A 24,964-nucleotide genomic window follows, 5' to 3' on the forward strand; every position below is an offset into this window, starting at 1 on the left:
CTGATCGCTGGCTACAAAAAATGGATATTTTACAACGTCAGGCACTCCGCCTTTGCCTCGGCTTAATGGCCTCTAGTCCCAATGTTAGCGTTTATGGAGAGAGTACTGAACCGCCTCTCTCCTTCAGATACCAATACTCTACCATGAAATACATATTGAAAACATGGGAACGACACCCTCACCCCTTCAATACCGTATTCGCTATTCAACGACAACTGAACGAAACTTTAACCCTCGATCGCTTTCGCCCTCGGCTTTTCTTTTTGTCTTGTTATAATATTGATCGAGACGCCTACCATCTCAGCTTCACATTTACATCACCTTTGATTTACACTTTACCGATACTCACCGCCCCGCTCCCTAATATTAATTATACCGATTTCGGTCGACACGAATACTACAAAGAATTATGGCCCGACTACACTTTTATTTACACAGACGGTTCCAAAGATGCCGACCGCGTTGGATGTGCCTTTTATGTCCCTCGATACAATGTTGTACGTCAATTTTCCTTATCGTCAGAAGCGTCTATTTACTCGGCAGAGTGCTATGCCATTTATCAGGCTTTGCTCCACGCTCGTGAAGCACACTACACGCAAACTTTAATTCTCACAGATGCCCTCAGTGTATTATTTACGATCGCTCGTTGTGGTAAGGCAGCTTATCGTTTGCAACTCTTTCCCACCTTAATTTTACAGGAGTACTTTCACCTCCACCACAACGACCAACGAGTACAGTTCACTTATGTCAAAGCGCATAGCAATCTTAATCCTTATCAAGACCTAGTGGATCTTTATGCCAAAACAGCTGCGGACGTTCCTTCCCCCTCTCCTATCCGACTTGCCTATACTGATCTTTTACCTCGGGTCAAAAAAAAAATTCATTCCCAGTGGGAAAATTGGGTTCATGCCGCAGTGGCACAAACCACTACTTATAAATGGTTCATCGATAAATTCCCTATTCGACCCTGGTTTCATCACCTAAAAATGCCTCGTGAAGTGATCACTTGTATCCTACGCCTTAGAACGGGACACGTGACCACAAACGATCATCTGGCAAGAATTCACCAAACTCCCTCTCCCAATTGTACCTGTGGAGAACATAAACAAACCCCCACTCATTTATTTTTTCAATGCCCGCTATGGAATACACAACGTCAGGCACTCTTTAACAGACTCCTTCGAAAAAAGGTTCCTTTTCCTCTCTCCTTGCCCTCTTTACTTTCATCACCTTCCCCCTCTACTATGTGGATTCTCTATGGATTTGCTCGACAGTGTGAACTTCGCTTTTGATATCATCCCTCATCATTGCAGTGTTATAGTGACAGTGAAGTGAAGTGGAACAAAATATTGTGCTGTTTATACTAGTGCGCGAATTTCCAGCCCTCAATGTTTTCAGACCGTTGCCCAAGACTGCTACCATACAAGCGGTGAGGGGCATGAAGAAGAAGAAGAAGAAGAAGAAGAAGTCATTATTTTTGTTATTTCAGTTTAGGAAGGTAAGTTTATAGGTGACAGTAAAAATGTTACCTAGATGTCCGATGTTTTAATGTGTAAACATGACACAACTGTTTAGGCAATGTAATATATGATATATATATTCAAAGTTGCGAGGTGGTACTTTTGATCCACTAGTCGGACACACGTATAGTGGACAACGTAGACCGGAGCATTGACATAGAACTAACTGTGTAAGAGGAGTGGCAGACACGTTTGTTCAATGATTGATCTAAAGGCCAAGTTCCCCGTGCATATAACACCACACCATGGGGATACGTTCATTGAATGCGTAGGGCCTTTTAAGTATAGGGTCCCACACATTCTCGATCTCGGCCATTTTGGAGGTGGTGATCAGGACCACGCTCCGGTCGTCTTTATCCCCAGGTACCCATTTAGGAACCAGTTTACAATACCGGACCACTCTCCAATTTCTATGAAATTTCGCCTACTCACTAATTGTGAACTCCTAATCACGAATCTGCATGTATTAATTGGCGGTCGAGTATGGAAATCGAGAAAAAACGAAATAAACTATGTTTTCTGAACGTAACGTACCCTACCATAAGAACAGGGTAACATTATAGTATAAGGGAAACGGATTTCTTCAAATTTACAGGAGAAAGTACTTACGGAAATCATTTTCTGTAGCATTGTGGAAGTTAGTGAATCTAGATTTAATCGATTTTAATGCGAAAACATGTCTTTTTCTGCGAAAATCTCTGTCCGACACGCTGTTTCTGCTGCCGCCATTTTCTTTCTGGGTAACACTTTACTATGACGGAGACGGATTTCTTCAAATTTACAGGAGAAAGTACTTACGTAAATCATTTTCTGTAGCTTGTTGATGTTCGGGAATGTAGTTTTGATCCATTTTAATGCGAATGCATGTGGTTTTCTACGAAAATCTATTTCCGACGCGCTATTGCTGCTGCCGCCATTTGCTTTCTGCACGAGAGCACAATACGCGATATTGCTGCTGCTATAAGCCGATGTTGTCCGTATATGCTAAATTGAACCAAAGGAGTGCTAATGAAAAACACATAACATCGGTACAAAATAAATTGAAACTTGGAATTTTACACAACTTCCAGGATAAGTAGAATACGAGAGTGTTGCATGGCTTTTCTTTTGGACACCGTGAATGAACAAAATATCGGAAAAATATCAGCTCGTATTGGTAAATAAAATCTGATACTGATGCATTGGTATCGGCTCAACCCGAAAGAAACAGTAATCGCAACACTTTGGTTTTATCAAAAAATTACACCTTTTGCAGAAATGTTCTCATTTAAATTACATCATGGTCAAAGTGATGCAAATCTAGGATGGTAAAGTTTCCCTTAGCCTAGGGTTAAGGGATCACTCTGGATATGTTGTGCACGAGAGCACAATACGCGATATTGCTGCTGCTATAAGCCGATGTTGTCCGTATATGCTAAATTGAACCAAAGGAGTGCTAATGGAACCTAACCTAACAGGCCTAACCTAACCTAGTAGGCATACCTCGTCCCCGTGATGGTTCGTGAGGCTATCGTGAATTTTTGGGCTAACATCAGTGGTTTTAGGGGCTACCCGTGGATGGTTTGTGGGAAATAAGGAACAACAGTAACAACAAAATATGAACTACAGATACGTCATCAGGAAGGTGAAATTTTATAGAAATTGGAGAGTGGTCCGGTATTGTAAACTCATGTTCCCATTTATTTGATGTTGCGTGAACCCCAGAGCTGCAGGGACAAGGCCGGAACAATTCCAACTTTAGATCACCAAACCCTGGGAATCTGAACCCGGGTCTCCAGATGCCGTACCAACTAGACCGCAGTGGTTTCTCAAGGTACTATTATAGTATGGGTGACACACCTATAAATCATATATTTCACACTTTTTTACATTGCTAACGTACTATTTTGGAATGCGGAACATTTCCTAAGGTGAAATAATGCATTTCTAACTAAGATAATATCTATTTCTTTTATTTACGAGTACTTACTGTTACTTGTTATTTCGATTCTGTAACACATTATGGCGGGCGATAGCATACTGGTTTAGGACGTTGTGCGAGTGTTTTGTCGATTTATGCAGTGTTGCAACCTCGTTCACCAGAAAATACCCACTTTCGTGCCCGGATTTGAAATTATGCTAATACGTCACAAACCATTGATGTTAACCTCACAAACCATTGACGTTAGCCTCAAAAACCATTTCCCCCCGTAAGGTTAGGCTAAGTTAGGTTAGGCAAGCATAGTTAAAAAAGAAAAATACTCGACACGTCATGTTCTAGTAAAAATACGTCGAGTTTGAAACACTGACTATAGGGTTACGTCATCTTAACACACAGAGCATTGTGCTCTAGGGCAGAAAGCAAATGGCGGCAGCAGAAACAGCGTGTCGGACAGATATTTTCGCAGAAAACAATATGTATTCGCATTAAAATGGATCAAAACTACTTTCACGAACTTCCACAATGCTACAGAAAATGATTTCCGTAATTACTTTCTCCTGTAAATTTGAAGAAATCTGTCTCACCTATACTATAATGTTACCGTTTCTCAATGATCTAAATGCCAAACCTAATGTCACCTGAGGAAATTTTGGTGGCAACAAGTAATGTCTATTTGTAAGCAGAGTGACTACCTTCTTCTGGTGGGTGAACCTTGCCTTTGTGTTAATTTTACCAGGTCTTGTTATATCAACGGTAAAACTTCAATAGCATCCCAACACCTCTCACTCGTTTTTTTCGTCATTTTTATCATTTGTACTTACCTATTCTGCATTGCGAAAGATTCTTCAAGGTGCCATTTTGCTGTTTTCACGAAAAAAGTTCAATTTTTGACTTAAAGAGTAATTATTAAATCATTGACGTTATCCCCAAAAAACATTGACGTTGGCCCCAAAAATTCACGATAACCCCGCAAACCATCACGGGGACGAGGTATGCCTACAAGGTTAGGTTAGGTTCCATTAGCACTAGTTTCGTTCAATTTAGCATATACGGACAAAATCGGTTTTTCTCGATGAAAGAAAATACCAACAAGAACTTCTAAATGCTACAGAAACTCATTTCAGTAAGTAGTTTCTTGTGTAAAAATGAAGAAATCCGTTGGGACGCTATCAAAGTTTTACCATATCAACTATGCTGGGATTTCTTTAAACATACATGTTGCCTTGAAGAATAATTATTGTTTCTGAATTGTTTGTTAGATTAGGGGCGGTTAGAAATTTCCATAGTATGTAGGTAAGGTAGGTTAATTTACTGCCACCAATAATAAAACTCTTCTTTCTTTTCCATGTAATTCTTTGTGGGTAGTGTGAGTGATTTAACTAAAGCATTTACAGTGTGTGAAATATAACAACACAAGTACTTATTTTTAAAAAGCTAGGTAGTGAAAATATATCATTCTACTTACCTCACCACCTGGTGATAATAGTTGTTTATTACAAGTCCTGAAAGGGCATGGGGAGCTGAATAAAATAATCTAGAATATAATTTAAGTGCAGGGATTGAAAAACATATCAACAGCTGTACACTTTTTTTTCTTCTTTTCAGGGCAAAATGCAACATTGGATCCTTTGGTTCCCAGTATTTTTCTTTTCTTTGTGTTTGGGTGGTGATATTGATTTTGCCGACATTAATCTACCTCATGAACATTTTCCATTCTACTTTAATGCTTACCCAGATATTGCAACGAAGTGTAAAGCAGATGCTACATGTCCATACAAGGCAAGTAAACATTAATGTGTAATGCATCACATAGAGTTTTGTTTCTGACTGTTGGTGTTGCATAGAACATGATATAGAATTGTTAAGTAAGTAGTAACTTACACTAGCTTCAAGTGTTCATTGCTGCATTTAGTGAAATGTTGACTCCTGTCTTATTCATATTATTGAAAATAGTTGACTGCTGCAATTTTAAGTCTTGATTTCAAGCAATGGGATATCATATATTATTTCATGTTCTTGGAGTATGAATGGTTGTATATTTCTATTGGTCAAGTGTGAAGTGCAGAGCCATCCTTAGTGATTTGCAATGTGTGTTACCATACAGGGTGTCCCACTTTGAGGGGCACAATGCTTACAATATATCTTTACATAAGTTAGAATCAAAATTTTAAGAAAAAAATTAATAAAGCCTGTTCCAGGGATCCATAATGAACACTGAGACATTTGCAGAAATATATGCCTTAGAAAATCCTTCTGCTTACTAGTCATATGTACATACAGACATCTTGCAGGTTTAAATATTGTAAAAAGTAACATCTACATAAAAAGTTAATTGTATAAAACAGGCCCATTTTCCATACAGAAATTGGAAACTAACTTTAAACAAGTGAAACTTCCATTTCATATTAATTTTTTTCTGAAAATTTTTGTTTGAAGCTTGTAAGAGATTCAACTAATTCATTCCAATCCCTGAGAAATCTGTTAATCAATACTTATTTTAAAAATATACTCATTAGAATGATATGTTTATTTCAGATGTATTTGGGACATAAGTTATGCTGGGGCTATGAAGATAAATGCAAACCTCAGCACTCGTATTCCACACCAGTCTGTCTGTCTGACCATCAGGGATGGGCTAAATCCAAAGACGAACAGCTGGAACTTTTCTACAACCAAGCAGATTTTGGTTACGTTAAAACAAAGCTCAGGGAATTCATGGTTATGTGTGAACCCACATTCAGGGTAAGTAGTGAAGTATATTATTTATAGTGTGGACTCTGTTAATAACCATGTGCTTGTAATTTGTCACTGTTGTTATGCCAGGAGTGTTACATTTGCTGCTGTTTGGGAATTTTTATGGGAAAAAGGAGTGAAAGAAGAATGGAGTAGGAGTTTGTTTTACTTAGGCGGACGATACTTTGGGATCAAATATCTCCATTATTTGTGTTCTCACGCTGAAACCACTTTTATATTACGTAAAACATTGAAATCTGTCGATTTAAAAAAAAATCAGCGTAATTCACGAGGAGATGCAGTGGGTCAATGACCCCCTATTTCCTTGTTGATTTCTCTGAAGAACCTATTAATTTCAAGGGTTGGTTGCCTTTGAAGTGCAGTGATACACATATGTATAAATGCAGTGTCTAGATGTGCTCCTAATAAAGTGAATGTGTAATATTGCACTAGGTATCTAATAGGTTTTTATATAACCATAGTAATGATAATACTATAGATATTATATTGATTTCAAATTCATCCTCCTTCATGGTCATGCGCTCTAAGGTGCTGTGCTTTGGGCTTCGACTGCAGGGCAGCATGGGTTCTGTCTCTGGGTTTTTGGCCTGTGCATAGGACCGGTGGCAACCCAGCATCATGAGGAAATTTGGGAGCTACGAGTGAGTAGCATAACCCGGTCACGGATATCTCCTATAATGACTGATGTGCTGACCCCACGTCACCCTATTAGTGGTTGAAGATCTCCACACCTCTAGGTAGGATTGTTGGAGGGAGATTGGCAGTCGAGAGATACGCCAAGGCGCTTACGAGCTGTAGGGCCATGAGTTATTTATTATTACTACTTATATCAGATCACTCTATTAGAAATGAGGTAAATTTGCCACACACATCTTCTTGTGTCCTCCAAATTTTTGGACTGACATTGGTCCTCGTTCACGTTGTTCCGATAATTCACAGAACCCAAAAAGGTGCATGATGCACCAACTTTTTTTACAGATCACTATAAGCAGAATACAGGATACGTTGCTCCCAATTTTTTTTTTTTAATGTCGGGAGACAATATTTTACAGTAAATAATATGTATTACTAGAAATTGTTAGCAAATAATATGGAATTAACACGTTCTTACAGCGCAGAAGAAATAGCTTGGCAGTGACATCATCTCCCACCTTCACCTCTCCTTCCAGAAGCGAAGGCTCATTCGCTAGAGCGGACGACAAGGTGACGTGCAAACCAATCAAAATCATTCCGAGAGGGGTGATGCAGGCGTGCAAATCCCCACACTGCTACATTAGTCTAACAAAGTGCAGCTACGAGCGAGGGATTGCAGGCTATTTTGTTTCTTTGTTAGGGAGTTTTTTTTTTTTTGGCTGGTTTTGTCATTGTTGTACAATGAGCAGTGGAGTAAATAAAGGTAAGCCCTTGCACAGCGATAGAAGAGAAATAGTTTTCAATGTGTATAAGTACTTTGATTGCGATGAAAACAAAACCACAGCTGTTCACAGAATGTCCGTGGCGACAGGTGTCAGTGAAAGATCTGTGTGAAGAATTTTGAAGGAGACAAAAGTGTTGCGATTGCGAGCGGGAAACCTTTTTCAACTGCGGGCAAAAACCGACCGAAATCCCAGCAACGTGTAACAAATCTGGATTCTTTTGATGAAGCAGTCGTGCGCCGAACAATCCATGATTTATACACGAAAGGCATTGTTGTCACCGTACATAAACTGATGAAGGAACTGCAAGAAAATGTTAATTTTATGGGTTCGCGTTGGTCGTTGCGTATGATCATAAGAAAATTAGGATTCAGATTTAAAAAGCACAGCGTAAACAGCATGAAGCTACTCCTTGAACGAAACAGTATCGTTGCTTTGCGGCGATCATTTTTGCGTGAAGTTAAATAACTGTGCAGAGAGCAACCCTGCCAGTCTTTCATTTACATGGATGAAAGTTTCGTGAACACACACCACACTGTCCCCAAAGTTTGGCTGGATTCCAAAGATTCGGGGGGGGTTAAAAGTGCCAACAGGAAAGGGTCCCAGGTTTATTATTGTGCATTCCGGTGGTGAAAGTGGATTTGTGGAAGGGGTGAAGTTAGTGTTCCTTTCAAAAACAACTTCTGGTGACTATCATGAGGAGATGAACACTAACAATTTTATGTTGTGGTTGGAAGAACAGCTTATTTCCAATCTGCCCCCAAACTTGTTATTGTGTGTGACAATCCTCCATACCATAACAAGTTACTGAAAAAAATCCCAACATCAAACAGCAGAAGAATGAAATGAAGTCGTGGCTATCATCTCACAATATTCCGCATGCAGAAGGTTTGCTGAAAGCCGAATTATATGAAATAATTAAAATAAACAAACATAAAATAAACATCTAGCAGTGCTAACATTAAACTGAAAATTGGTAGTTGTACCGCGATCCTTACTGCTCGTACTCTTACTCGTACCATGGTTCCTTTCATAGGAGTTAGCAACGCTGACTTAGCAGGGAGTGACGTTACTGCCAGGTTATTCCTTCCCAGCTGTAGTTTAAAAAATGAACTTTTATATGAATTCTTGAGTACAAAATTGTAAAACATAAAATCAATAACACTAATGAGTTTTTAAACCTACTTCTGAGGACAGCCAATTTTTATTAGTTTTCTTCATTTGGAAAAATGCATTTTCTCAATGCAAATTATGTGATGCTCAAAGTGTAGGACATGTCTATGAAAAAAGAGATCACCTACACTCTGTCTGCTGTGGAGCAAGGCTGCGTATGATGGTAGGGAAGAGGAGAAAGCGAACGATCAGAGCAAATCAGTGCATGCTGCTGCAAACGGCTGTGGCAGAATTTTTCTCCATACTCTTACTTCCCCTCTCACACATTCATTGCTTGAGCCCTCTCGAGTCATACTTACATGGAGGACTTTTTTTCATTCGGTCGCTCCAGAGATTCCTGAGACATAGTGTAGTAGGCCTATTCGGATAATAGAATTATTTATATTGAATGTATATCATGATTCAGCTTTAGTAGTAATGTACTTATAGAAGTATAATGTGTGCCCTTTTTTTGTTCTTGTTCATGGACTATGATGATTTTAACATCTTGCATAAAAATTGTGTTCATTCTTTGTTGTAGGAAGATTCTTCGCTTGAATGCAGCAAGCATCTACAGTTTTGCAGGGGGAGGAATATAATGTTCAATTTCACCGATTTGGTGCACAGAACAGAGCCTTTACGCTATAAGACTGATGTGTTAAAAGAAGGACAAGTAGGTGGTTATTGCAGGTAAGACATAAGACTACAATTATTATCAATTAAATTCTAATTGTATCACGGTCCTGTACAAGGCTGGAGTGCCAATTGTGTAAAACTGATATTATCTACATCATTATACACATATATTTTCTAGCTGATTCAATTTCTATTCATGCTTATAAGCATGTATTAACCTTTTGATTACCTAGCCCATTTTGCCATGTAAGCCCCCCCGGGACCGGGCCAATTTTTAGCAAAATGCAGAGTTTCAATTAGATGACTGTAGATCGGAGGCTAATTGCCCTAGACAGACAAATGAAGTATCGTTATATGCGGAATGAACCATAGATTCGGACTACATACAATATATACACATTGAGTGTATATATGGATGGGTGGGGAGGGGAGGAATGGGAAAATTCCAAAATTTCTGAAAAAAGCCCCTCCCACCCCCCTTCCCTGGCCAACAAAGTACATGACATTGTCAAAATACACATGGAAATGATCGCAGGCATGTTTGGAACAAGAAAATAATTGCACTATTACCATATGAGCAATAGAACACGATTTTTGTTGTACCCCCCAAAACAACATGTCTGTGCTCCACTGACTCAGTTTCAAAGGAAGCTGCCATTTTCCCACCTTTTTATGGAAGAACAAGACGTGCAAGAATCTGTATGGTGCAGTATATGTGTTAACAATAATATAAAAGAAGAAAATCGCAATTCCAGCAAATAATAGCAACATTATGACGTAAAAACTACGAACATGTCAAAGAATCTCGATTGAGATATTTGGTCCCTGATAAGTATCTCGATAGTATCTCAATCGAGCTACCTGGTAAACAAGAGGTTAAACACCAATACTCATTCCTTACTGCATCTTTTGTGGAGAATCATTTTTCTGTCCCAAACAGCTCAAAATTTCTGATTTTTAAGGCATTGGAGAAATAGTGCAATTCCTGAGGAATTTCACATATTTATTCTAGGGCTGAACTGATATCAATACTCTTACCGATATTGATGCTTGAAATTTGTAACAAGTAAAAGTTATTCAAAGTATTGATTAATATTAGTGGGTGAGTATTCTATGCCAGTTATAAGCATCAACTTACCATAGTTTTGCTTTAAAATATTAAAAAATTACACCAGAATGTAAAAATATCTGTTATATAATCACAAAATATGTTTTTGTTTCCACATAATATTGTTTTTATTATTTTCCTGTAGTTTACGGTTATTACAAGCATAAGAAAAGTTTTTCTTTCTGACGTTTCAGGAGAACACACGCTCCTTTCAACAGACATTTATTTTCATTTTGACTAAAGATACAGTTATAACAATGGTTAGTAATTTTTTAAACAAAAAGAATCCGTTATATAATGGATGTTGTCAATGTTACATTGTTGTAATATCCATTATATAACTAATTCTTTTTGTTTAACAAATTACTAACCATTGTTATAACTGTATCTTTAGTCAAAATGAAAATAAATGTCTGATGAAAGGAGGGTGTGTTCTCCTGAAACGTCACAAAGAAAAACTGTTTTCTTATGCTTGTAATAACCGTAAACTACACGAAAATAATTCTATAATGCAAGCAATGCGTACATACAAGAAAAACACATAACATCGGTACAAAATAAATTGAAACTTGGAATTTTACACAACTTCCAGGATAAGTAGAATACGAGAGTGTTGCATGGCTTTTCTTTTGGACACCGTGAATGAACAAAATATCGGAAAAATATCAGCTCGTATTGGTAAATAAAATCTGATACTGATGCATTGGTATCGGCTCAACCCGAAAGAAACAGTAATCGCAACACTTTGGTTTTATCAAAAAATTACACCTTTTGCAGAAATGTTCTCATTTAAATTACATCATGGTCAAAGTGATGCAAATCTAGGATGGTAAAGTTTCCCTTAGCCTAGGGTTAAGGGATCACTCTGGATATGTTGTCTAAAACTTGCAGTGAACTTTCAATGAATCTACTAGGTGATGGCTACAAGAAGCAATCTATCCCCCATGAGAGAGAGAGTTGCTAACCTGTCACTGCGTGATAGGCATGCATGATGTTAGTACTGATGATATCCTAGGTGCTCAGTTCTAGTGTGCTGTAATCAAGAGATCTTGCATTGCATTTTAAAGAACACAATTTAGTGGTCGTACATAAAAGAAAAGGGCACTTTCATATTTGTATCCATGCAACTACAGGGAGGTTATTTCAGTCGTTTACCGCCAGCGTGTCGGCCGGTCGGCAGCCCCTTCATGCAACAGGTCCCGGCAAATTGCGTTAGAGGAAGTCCGTAACAGAAACCGCTTGTTTTGTAATGTTTTCACAATTACAGTTACAATTACAATTGAAATAAGCACGTACCTTGTCGCAAGGATGCTGGAAAAGGTGTCCTCCCAAATACAAATATTTCTGGCACCTTATTTCTGACATCTAATCTTAGATTAGACATCGCTACTTTGTCCTCAGTTGTCACGAGAGCGCCGGCAGCTTATCGGGGGTCGGGGGAGTTGTCAGCCGCGAGAGGGCGCTTCATACTGCAGCTGTCGGCAGTGATGCCAACCGTAGGGACATGTACCTAAGCATAGGGACTTTTCACTATATTTCGCCCGCGTAGGGACAGATTTGCCAAATGAGGGAAAACGTAGGGACCTTTTTTTTTTCAATCTTGGAAAATAACATTTTATTGTTCAAAGGTGCAAAGCTTACTCGCCAGTCGGTTGCACTTTCTTCGTTCTCGGTTTGGAATGAATAGATTAGTTTATCTGGATACTTTAGCGAGGAGGAGAAAAAAGAACTAACTAACAAATCTCCATCAGAATTTTGGAACATGTTATCGCTTAACAAGAACTTTCAAGGCAAGTTCTTTTTTGAAAACATTTCCAGTCTCGCGAAAATGGTGCTAACATTGCCACATTCTAACGCGGAAACGTAAAGAATATTTTCAATGTTAAGTGATACAAAAACAAAAAAGAGAAATAGAATGGGACCAGAATTGTTAAAGACTGCAGGAAGTACAGCATCACCAACCAACATCTATCTCTTCACAGCAGTAGCAGCATGTATGACTTCAAATAACATAATCAACAGTAAATGACTCAACGTTATTCATTAGGGGTGTGCGGACCCCGAAAAGTCGGGACCGGGATCGGGAAAAAAATTTCCGATCCCGATTTCGGGAAATGACTTCCCGACTTTTTGGGATCCCGAGCAGTCGGGAAATACCGAATGGTCACTTTAAAAAGTCGTTGATTCTCGTCGTTTTCTGCATTGTAAGTTTCTGGAACTTATCGGAAATTTTAAGTTTTTATTCTACAGATGCAAAAACAAACACTTAAAGTGAAATTGACGTGTAGAATTCGAGATTTCCAGGGCTTCGGAAATTTCCCGTCCCGAAAATTTTCCGATTTCGTCGGGAAATTGCAAATTTTTCCCGTCCCGAATTTCGGAATTTAAAAAAATCCCTTCCGGACCCAAAAAATTCTGTCCCGCACACCCCTATTATTCATTAAGGCAAGAATTTACAATACCGGACCATTCTGTAATTTCTATGCTACGTCTTATACTCACGAAATAATTAGTCGTGATGATTTATCTCAAGTTAACATGTTGGGGTGATGTGAAAAAATTGTTCATTAACGTGTAGAAGTTGTAAAATAAGCTTTTCAATTCTCGCAATGATTCTCCGTATACAAGTATGGTAGCTATATTTGTTGATATGAACAATTGCCGTTCGCAATTAGTTACGCTGTCTACAGTGTTGCCACACTGTTGATTTCATACTTGGAGAGCATGGATCGTGTAAGAATGGCGGAAGGGAACAGTAAAAATGTTGTTAATGTTGTACAGATTGTTAGGTGGAGTGTGCAGGAGGATGGCCGTGGTCTAATTAATATACTTATAGATTTCGGTATATTGCCCAAAGAAGGTGCTTACATGTGACAGCGACAGTCACGATGTAGAAGAACATGTGGAGTGTGGACTCATTTGATTACAGGTAAGTTTGGCAACAGTGCATCGATTGTAAAATTGCCGGATACGAAAATGGTGTCTTCGATGATGAACGTTTACCGTTAAAGTGCTACGAAAATAAGATTTTTTTATCGGTTCGTAATCACAATTAGCGCAAAACCATTCACGGATAGCCCCACTGACCATTCTCGGTAAGGTTAGGTTAAGTTAGGTTAGGCAAGGCAAACATAGTTAAAATTTGGGGTCGAAAAACCATGCACGGGTAGCCCCACAAACCATTGACGGATAGCCCCACGAACCATTCAGGTAAGGTTAGGTTAGGATAGGCGAACATAGTTAAAACTTTATGTCGTAGTAATATCAGGAATGTAGATTTCGTTTTTTAGGTATTAGAAACACAAAATCTTCCGGTAAATAATGAGCAATCGTGCCGATCGCGGGCCACTCAATTTAACTTATTTTGCAATTTCTGCACGTGACCCACAAATTTTAACTTCAAATTCGCGATTAGGAGGCCTCAATTAGTGAGTATGCGAAATATTACAAAAATCGAGGAGGGGTCCTGTATTGTAAATTCGTTCCTTCATTAATTGTGGAAGCACCGAGCAGAAAGATTTGGTAAGTAAATGTGTATATTTTATCTTCTGTTTTGCATGCTCATGAGGTGATGTTTTTTTAGTCGCTTTACTTGGCGTAGGGACATGTGGTCAGTTGTAGGGACATTGCCGAAAAATGGTTAGCAACACTGTCGGCTACCAGACGTAGTGAGTGTACCCTACCCTCATGTTCACTTCTGTTTGCTTTTATCAGTACGCGTGTTTTTTATACTGTGTTCTTGCTAGTGCTTTATTGTGTGTTAATTGTTATTCATTCATTAGTTATGCCGCTAAACAAATATAGTCTTAAACAAACAGTTTTTATGTACGATAATTACGTGAAAACGAATTCTTGCAGAAAAGTGGTCAGGTAATTACGAGATACAGGATCTCTTGAACCTAACAAACATGTTGTATTGCTGTTGAAGGAAGTCATTTTCAACATCTCTTATAACACAGGAGGTTAGTGATCATCATTATTATTACTTTTAAATATCATTTTACGCTTTCGGTTTGCTTTATGCGCCGGGATGCTGTCTTCTCTTTCTGTCAACTGAGGATAAAGTAGCGATGTCTAATCTAAGATTAGATGTCAGAAATAAGGTGCCAGAAATATTTGTATTTGGGAGGACACCTTTTCCACACAGCATCCTTGCGACAAGGTACGTGCTTATTTCAATTGTAATTGTGAAAAGTGGATACATTACAAAACAAGCGGTTTCTGTTACGGACTTCCTCTAACGCAATTTGCCGGGACCTGTTGCATGAAGGACCCGCCGACATGCTGGCGACATGCTGGCGGTAAACGACTGAAATAACCTCCCTGTACCTTCTGAACATGTTCTGAAAACCATCAGCTTTGTATATACAAGGGCTGATTTTTTAGTAGTGAAAACTATGGTATAGCGACACCGTGCAACGGAGCCAGGCAGTCGTTTATACCAAAGGTTAGTTACATGCGTAACCTCCCTGAAAGCAAATTAACTCACTCTTCCCACAACATGCCCGTGCACAGTGACAAGAAGAACAGAGCAGTTGCGAGCGAGTGGTCGCGGAGTGCAGTCACGATGTTTATGAAGCAGGAGCAGCGGAGCTGGTTAAAAAAAAAAAAATGGATGTGCTAGAGGCTGCACAGCACGACAATGTTTTTACAAAACGACATGCGAGCAGCTCTGAGAAGAAAAGGGCGACACTTTATGCATAACCTACCCATCATTCTGCATGACAATGCTCGGGCGCAATCGCTGGCTATGGGAAGTGCTCTACCATCCCCCATACTCTCCAGAATTAAGTCCCTGTGACTTCGACCTAATCCCTAAGATGAAGGAACCACTTCGTGGGATTCGCTTCCGAACAGTTTGAGACATTCTTCTGGCAGTAGATCGTTCTCTTCACACTATAAACAGATTAGGCAGTGCCAACAGCTTCCACATCACTAGCAACACGTTGTACGGAACACTGGGGACTACATCGAAGGCCTGTAAACTTAGAACCATGTATGTATGCTATGAGTCTAGAAAATAAATAGTTGCCACTACTAAAAAATCAGCCTATGTATCAGCAATGTATGTTATTGAGCGAGCATCTGTGTACTGTTTCCTGTTATCAGACACACACTATATAAACTTTAGCATTGAATTATATTCAAGTAAAACTAATGTTGACTAAGGAAAATTAAATTTTATCTGAACACGATTTTATAGGTTCCATAAAGAGCGGTTGAAAGAAGAATGTGATCACATGGGACCATTACAGTCTTGGGCACCTGAACTTCGTAATTTTATTAGTCTTCCTAAACGACCAATAGAGGAAAGAGTCTGTGATATTGTTATTGATAAACCTACCTTCATTTTAAAAATAGATGCTAGTAAGTTTTAGTTTCTCTTTTAAGTGTATTTTTTTTTAGCATATAAATGTTACCCATGATTGATTTGGTTTATTTTTCTTCACTTTTCTGATACTTTTAGCTAATCCCTAACATGAGGATGAGTGGTGATATGATGAAATTGATGAAGGGACACTTGCAAAGAACACCCATGTCCAGGCTGGGATTCGAACCCAGAAACCTCTGCTATTGTAGTGTGTTGTGCTAACCACTCTGCCACATAGATCAGCTTGTTACCCATAAGTAGTAAATAATTTATTTATCTTTTAATGGTTTTATGTTTACCATATTAGTTTGTCAGTTACAGACTGGCAGGATCTGTTACTTTTTTTTTGTTTGGGTTAAACATTTATTTATTTCATGATAATCTTAGTCATAATAATCCAATTCTCTATGTAACGTTTAAAATTTAAATTTCTGTACTTGAATATGCCTTTTATATAAAATTGCAAAGGTTTTGAATTCAATCAAATTATTAGCCATTCCGATACACTGAAGATATGTTTAATAAACTCGTAATAAATTTAGGTTGAGAATGTATTGTACAATTACTCAATGTAGTTACAGGTATACTCTTCACTTTCATAAAGATTTTTTTTATTGTGTTTTTCTTTTCATTGCCTCTTTAATCACAACATTGAAGATGAATGGTAAACTGGTAAAAGTTACAAATTTTTTTGAATATTCCTTCCCCCCCCTGGAACTAAAATTAAATAATCAAAATATACTTGTTTAGCATTTATTACATAATCAATGGTTATTTGTTTCTGCCGAACTTATTGGGAGGCAAGGAATTGGGATCATACGGCTTTGATGGACAGTTCCAAAGATGTATGCACTCTACTGCTTATGATAATATGCATAAAATATTAATCAGGAACTTTACTTTTCGTCAATTGGATCTAACTGACTCAATTTTTGTTATTCAATAAATATTCATATCTTTATCTATTTGCCATTAATTTCCTTGCCAGGACAGTTGTTTCTACAGATTGTCCCACAAAGGGGTGTACACTGTTTGAATGTTAATAACAGAAAGTATTACAGACAACCTGATGGAACTTTTTGTATCTGGATCTGTCATGATTAGTGCTTGTTGCCATTCATTTGTTTTTCTTTAATTTCAGTTCAGTTATCAGTAGTGACAAGTAATTGACAAGATGGCTGGGAACCTTTCCGTTGAGCAACGGAAGTGGATTTCAAAGTGTTTTTGGAAATGTGAGAGCATGAAAGAAGTGCAGAGACGATGGCGGGCAGAATTCGATACTGCGCCACCGTCATGTGTAACAATTACGAAATTACGCGACAAGTTTGAGAAGGCAGGAACTGTGTGTGATCTGGAACGGTGTGGCAGGAAGAAATCAGTATCGGACGAAAGAGGGATGGAAGCAGTGGTACAAACTTTTACAAGATCCCCCAAGAAGTCCATACATCAAATTCTGCCTGCCATCGACTGCACTTCTTTCAGGTTCTCACATTTCCAAAAACACTTTAAAATCCACTTCCGTTGCTCAACGGAAAGGTTCCCAGCCATCTTGTCAATTACTTGACACTACTGGCAACTGAACTGAAATTAAAGAAAAACAAATGAATGACAACAAGCACTAATCATGACAGATCCAGATACAAAAAGTTCCATCAGGTTATCTGTAATACTTTCTCTGTTATTAACATTCAAATAGTGTAAACCCCTGTGTGGGACACTCTGTATATACTAATTAGGTGATCTTAACTATATGCAAGTTTGATAATTAATACATGCTGTGCTGCTGTTATATCTATATTCTATTACCATCCTTTTACCTATTCACTTAATAACAATGCAATATTAATTAATTTACACATTTAATTAATATTATTTTAATGTAATTAAATATAATTATTATAGCTATTATTATTATTATTATTATTATTATTGAGACACTTGGTCGGAGGACCCCCACGAAATGTATTTCTAGATATGTGATTGTCCCCCAGTTGCCTGTGGCACTACAATTTACAATTTTTGAATTTCCTTTTGCAGCATCGAACATGTATCATCACTTTTGTGATTTCTTTAATCTATATGCATCTTTGCATCTGAACACATCACACCCAAGTATGTTTTCCACTGACATTCATGTTCTTGTTTGGGAAACGTATACTTATTTCTCATATTTCGCATCCACATTTGAGGCTTTTACTAAACATCCAATATGGGACCTGAAGACATTTAGAGGAAAGACAGTCTGTTTCAAGAATGTAGTCTTCCCTCTTTTACCCAGGATGCTGTTTGGCTTGTACTATAATACGCCGGTGGTGAGTATCATTTTGTTCTTTTTTGGTAGGGGTGTCTAAAAATTTCATTCTTACTTTCATGTTATGAAAACAATTGATTATATTATTTCTGTGTCAAAGTCAATTAATAACATATAGCTTGTATAGTTAGGAAAAAATTGCCATTGTTATCGAATCATTATATTCCTTTTTTTTTTTTTTGCAGACAAGATGGGTAATGCTAAAAATCAAGTAACAATACATGATACAAGGCTGTTTTTTAAGAATAAAGTGTAAGTTGTAGGAATTTCAGCATGTTTTTCAATAAATCCCTAAGAATGGCATGGTATATTTAGCTGCCTTTTTGTATAAAAACTTTTAAACAAAATAATTTTAATGAATTAGCTTAATTCTATTTTGCAGATCCGAGGCTGTGAGAGGAGTGGCCTTTTTCATGCATTTTCGAAATTTATACTTCATAGACTGAATGTAACACACCAACCCAGGGAGAATAAAAAAATCCACATCACTCTTTTGTCCAGAAATACAACATACAGAAGAATTCTAAATGAAGAAGAACTTATTACTGCTTTAGAAAATAATCCTAATTATGCTGTTAAAAAGGTACAAATACTTGTAGATAAAGAAAGTTTCCTGAGTCTGTGACATAATTTGTCATCATCTTTTTTCTTTGCTTGCACATTAAAATTTCGTGTAACCACATAGGCACAGTAATCTCTCATATTTTAAAAGCATTAATTAACCTTAAATGTGCATCAAATAGATCGTATCATCATTAAATTAACATTCAAGTATAAAACAGCTACAGTGTAGTCACATGAAACCAGGGCTGAATCAGTAGCTCAGTTGATAGAGCAATGGCACGTTATACCAGAGACCTGCCTTTTCACTGAGAATTCAAAAATTAAATTTTCAGATTTTATTATATGGGTGAATGAAATCAATCAAGTCTGAATTGTAATGACTACTTTATATAATTTGTATTGCAGGTGGTTTATGGAAGAGAAATTGACTTCAAGAAGCAATTATCTATTACACATAATACAGATATTTTTATAGGAATTCATGGAGCTGGTTTGAGTCATCTACTGTTTTTGCCAGATTGGGGTGTTATTTTTGAATTGTAAGTATATTCATTCCATTAAATTCTAATTATTATGCCCATGAGCAAATTAGTTTCATTGACAAAAGTGGTAAAATACTCATCGTATGAGAAGATTTTGTTTATGTGGCATGTTTGCTGACAAGGTTCATGTAAATTTAAATATTAAACCCAGGGCTGTAGTCGAGGGTATATGGCAGTATACCCTGTGCTTAACCATCCTCATTTGTGTGTACCTTCTTCTACAATGCGTACACCTTTACTTTTGTTTCATATTTATTTGTGTAATTTGGCCTTAACTCCAGTGAGCTTATTGTGATCTGCCTTTTGTTATCAAAAACAATGTAAAAGCTTGACTTTGCATGACTTGAGATTTTGGAGTACTTAAGTCTCATGTAAAAGTGCCAGCAATGTTCTTGCTTCTTTTATTCATAACAAGTGGCAGTAGATTACAATCATTAATTCGACAATTAAGGTCTGTTATATTTCAGTTTTAAACATGGATAGAATGTTTTTATTTGTATGAATTTTTCCAAGTTTTTCAATTTTTAATGTAATTAGCAGTAATAAAAGTATACTAACTGATAATTCACAAAAGCAACATCAAGAAAGTAAAATTCAATAACATGCTATGATTTTCATTTTTTTTTTCATTTTATGAACAAAATAAAAATTGAATGGAAACATGGTGTACTTTGTGAAGATTTTGGGACTACAGCACTGTTTAAACCTAATGCAAAAAGTGAACAAATTTCATGTACAGTGGGATGCATAAATATTACTAATGAAATTGTCCATCATATTTAATCTATTTGTTTTACACAATGATATATCCAAGAACCGAACCAAATTCCAACCAAGCTCCTCACAACCTATATGCCAATATACATAAAAATCTATTTCTTAAAAATGCATAGGATACAAGCAAAAATTAATGTAAATAGTCATGGATGATTTGCTCAGCAATACTTGTGCATCCCACTGTACTAAGGTGCATGTTTTGCAGAAAAGATGTAAAATCGACAACAGGAGCTTGAACAAAATTTGAACATCTTCGTAGCAATGATCAGAGATATACGTCAATTTTTTTTTGTGTGCGTGTGTGTGTGTTTGGGGGGGGGGGGTGCATGTATGTTCACACAAACTTCACAAACACATATGTTAGTTTTCTGTTCTGAGTACTGCTTTTGCATTGATTGCAGATATAACTGTGAAGATGAAAACTGTTACTTGGATCTTGCAAGGTTAAGAGGAGTAAAGTATATAACGTGGGAAGACCAGAATAAACTCCACCAGCAAGATGAGGTAAGAAATGTCCATAATTATATAATACATGAATATAATTACCAGTCACCTTTTCTTCTCCATTGTTTTATCAACATGATATTTATATAAATGACCCATGAATTAATTAACAGTTTGTCATTTTCTTGTGTATAATGGTTTTTAAAACACATGTCTGAATGTGGAGTTTCTTTATCTAAGGCAAAATACTAAATACTTGTTAAGTGTGTCAGTATATTATCCTGATTTTGACCTGTTTACCATTTTATGGATTGAACTCTCACCAAAGTGTATGTTAGAATGTGCAGGAGCTTAATTTTTTTGCCATTTTTTTTGTGTACAAAGTGAATAAAAAAAGTTGTGCAGTATAATTTGCTTAGGAATTTTTTCCGTCTTTATGAAGTCTTAATTCAGTATAATGCAAAAAAAATCATAGTGTGGCAATCTATTCATATTTGGAAGTTATTAATGATAAAGTTATGAACTTTCGAATAATGATTTATAATTTAATCTTTTTTGTGTCTGTTTTTAATAGGGCCATCACCCACAATATGGAGCTCATGCCAAGTTTACAAATTATGCTTTTGATATGGAGGAGTTTCTACGGTTAGTGGAGAAAGGAACTAAACACGTAAAAAACCACAAACTATTCCAGAAATTGTTTGAATTCCATGATGAACTTTGAGTATTGTGGGAAATATTGTAGTTTTGCTGTGATCTATAAGCCAAGTTCTGGAAATCATAATGTTGTTAGTGTGTTACTTTGGTGCTGAGATATTCTACTTTTACTTTAGTAGTGCCATTTAATTTCAACTTCATCTTGAAACACGCAATTAAGATTCAATTCCAACAAAAATGTTTTTATTGAGTTGCAGGATGTCATATTCTTTACTCCTAGAATGTGGATTTTTTACTTTTATATGCCTTACAACTTTCTTCCATGTACTTATAATATTCAGAATGAAAGAACAGAGTTATTGCAGTTACTGTGGTCAAAAGAAGTTACAGTTAGTTTATAATTTTAAAAAGTAACTCGGTTACAGTTGCTGTGACTTTAAAATAAACTGTAGAGTTACTCATATAGTTACTATGTCATCAGAACCTATAACTTTTATAACAATTCTCACATTCTATCAGAAGATCATTGGTTTAAGATGTGTATAAACTGGAAGAAGAAAATTTCTTCCAAATGAAATTATATAGAAAAAAAACTATTGATTCTGTTGCACACAACTATCTCTGTGTGAAGAACCCAGTGTATTTATAACAATAACATTTATTATTTGCAGATATTTGAGACATTCTGATCTGTTGTAGATTTAACATTGGACAATGTGGTGTGGTACAGTGTGAAGGCATTTTAACAATATTATTGTGCTGTATTTTGTGCAATATTTGCAGAACTGAACATTTGTTTTTGAAAATTGTACAGAATATTTTATTATATACCTTTATTGCTTCAGAACTGATCAGAATAAGTCTTCCTATTGTGTTAAAATAATAATAATAATCTAATGTTACATTCTAAATTTACTCCAAGTTACTGCAATCAATGTGTACTTTCTGTACATGGTAGCTTTGTGAAAATTCATTTTACAGGTTCCAAATTTTCTAAAACATAATGTGTACTGGTAGGTGTAGATTTTTAAATTGATCTCATATCAATTCTCTGTGTAGGTAATGCCTAAGTACTTGTCACTATGTATTTACAATTTTGATATGCCTTTTTATAATTTTCTCTTCCAATGCAGTATTAATCTTTACTTATTGTTTTAAATAGATAATATTGGTATTTTGTGATAGTTATAATTAAAATGTATTTGTTAATTTAATTGTAATTTAAATACTGTGTGCGTAATTCATTTGTACTTTTTTATTATTTTGATACCAGTTTCATTTTATACAGACTACTATTATGTATTTTCCTTTCATTGTTATTAGAATGGAATTGATTAATTGGTGACAATTTCTTATTGCTTTTGACAAAAATAAATGCCACTATTTTTACAGTATTTCTTTAATAGTCTGCGAGTTGCTTCACGATCCCATGACTTTTATTACCATAATTATAATGTATATATATAATTAAAATTCATGTACAGTATCTATTTATGTCTAGGTATGCAATCTTTTTTTCATGAGGCAAAACAACCACAGTAATCTGGTCCCATACAGATGTGAATATATTCAGGTTTTGAAATAAATCTTTATCCTACATGCAGATATACACTATTGTGTATTGTGTCCATAAACATTTGCTTTGTTGATGAAATCATTGGAAACAAAAAATTCTGATCTTTTGGAATAAAAAAATCTTGATTTTGTATCAATTTCATGTAATATGCTGGACCACTGCTTCATGTCGACCAGACTAAATGGCATGGAATGCTGATGTCAACCATGATGCGGCAAGGATACTTTCAAAATTATGTTTCTCAGCAGAAGTTAATGATACGTACTTTACATTTTAAAAATGGCACTTTCTTTGGCAATTTAAACAGTGTATATTTTATAAAATAATCCAAATGTTTGGTGAAGTTCATTGAAACAAATGACATATTTTTTTGCCAGTGAGATTTGTCTGCATTTAAATGCTACTTGGAAAATTAGAAGATATAATACTTACATTTGTTACAGAATTATATATGCATGTGTGTGTGTCTTATGTATAGTTGTTTTTTGCATCAGTTCTGATAGTGGCAGCTTTTCTGAATGATCATGCGAGTAGAATGTACAAATGTGTAAGATATAAAGAAAATTTACAGTACATTACTATTGCAAAATTATTAATTAGAAATTTTACCATCCATTCAAATGAGATATGTTGGGGAAAAACTGAACCATTTGTGCCAACATTATAATGTAACCAAATACTGGTACTTAATGGGACTGGTCTAGAGATTTGTATACATTGGCAAAACCTTTACTTTTATAGTGTGTACTTTCAGTTTAAATTATCAAGAACACTACCTGATGATGTGTAAACACTAATTTGAGTATTATTAAGAAATGCTTTATCAAAGATTTCTTGATAATTAATATTAAATCGCTAACACATGTAAGTGCATTTGTCTTGTTTTTGTGAAAATTAAAGAGTAAACTTTCCTTTTATATATGTATGTATGTTCTTGAATAAGTGTTTTGAAACTTGGCTGTGTATTGTTCTATAAGTTAAATATTCCCCCAGTTATCACCCCTAATGGAAAATGAGTTGCCTTTTTAAGCGAAGAATTTCAGATTAAGTACTTAATAAATATTAAGCATATCCAGGGAGCAATTCTTTGCATCTCACTCTTGGCAAAATTTTTGCCAGATTTTAAGATAACACCCCAGTGCATTGTATTTGATACACATGTGTTTTCTACATGAGAATGAAATATTTATTGATTTCAGTGAATGCAGAGAGAAAAATCTGAATAGGTATCTGCAAGTGTTCGAAATAAAAAAATATGTAACTTTAATGTTAATAATTTAAGTATAAACTTGTGATTGAATGAATTTGTTATTTCCTGAGAAAGCATTTGCATTGTTCTTTTGTCAGCAGATGTTAATTTTTATACCTATATTTCGTACTGAACTTTTAATATATGCTGCATTTTGTAAATCAGATTTTTTTTTCTACCTACTCAAATCCTTTTCCTACCTTATATTACTGAGCATTCCCTGACATTCGCTAGGAGACTCGGCAGCAAGCAGCCTGGCGTCAGCACTTGTATTTCCTGGTGAACGGGGTCTGTGACAGTCTCTAGAGTCTGCTATTAAAATTACAGTTTTCATATTGTGTACTAACCTTGACTACAGAAGGTGTTGAAAATGATGTCCCTCTGCTGCAACACATTCCTGGCATCTCCGAAGGAAATTGGCATTTACACGTGCAAGTTCGTCTACTGTAATTCTCCCGATTTCTCGTACAATACTCTCTAAACCCATTCACACTACTCGCATTATCTCTAGGCTGTAATTCATGCACTATTGTCACTCTGTAGGGCTTAGATTTAAGAATTTTAGCGGCTCTAAATGCTGTGGTTTTTGAAACACCCGTTTCTTGTGATAGGCAGCGGATAGATTTCTGAGGAGACTGTTCTAACCTTTGTCCTATCTCATAGAGTTTTTCCTCAGTAAGTAGATTTCTCCATTTTTCTTTCCACTTTTATTCAGAACTGACCCTGTTACTCTAAACTTTTTTTTCGAGGTTTAATATAGTGGTCCTATGTGGAACGGGAACACCAGGAAATTTTGTTGCAAAACGTCGTCGCACTTCTCCACAATTCCTCTTTCCGAAGTAACACTCGACAAGTTAAATCCTTTGTTGTAATGTAAACTTTTGTGGTGCCATATTAAGCCACAATCTTCAACACAACACAACTTCCGAGGGAGGATTATACTGGCGTCAGTCTGCAACTTCAACAG

General features: G+C 36.3%; 1 protein-coding gene across 1 annotated transcript; it reads left to right on the forward strand.

Moving 5' to 3' along the window:
* The first annotated feature begins 375 nt into the window (after positions 1–375).
* Positions 376–24,142, forward strand: Eogt (EGF-domain O-GlcNAc transferase). The gene is made up of 10 exons (XM_083139180.1): positions 376–1,498; positions 5,047–5,220; positions 5,977–6,183; positions 9,304–9,452; positions 15,710–15,873; positions 17,915–18,189; positions 18,571–18,771; positions 19,158–19,291; positions 20,473–20,575; positions 21,090–24,142. Exons 1-10 carry the CDS (start codon positions 1,439–1,441, stop codon positions 21,237–21,239), a joined length of 1,617 nt encoding a protein of 538 aa, XP_082995306.1. The 5' UTR covers positions 376–1,438; the 3' UTR covers positions 21,240–24,142.
* The last annotated feature ends 822 nt before the right edge of the window (positions 24,143–24,964 follow it).

This window comes from Lepisma saccharinum, chromosome 17 (genome assembly GCF_977018435.1).
Source record: "Lepisma saccharinum chromosome 17, izLepSacc3.1, whole genome shotgun sequence".
Classification (NCBI taxonomy): Eukaryota; Metazoa; Arthropoda; class Insecta; order Zygentoma; family Lepismatidae; genus Lepisma; species Lepisma saccharinum.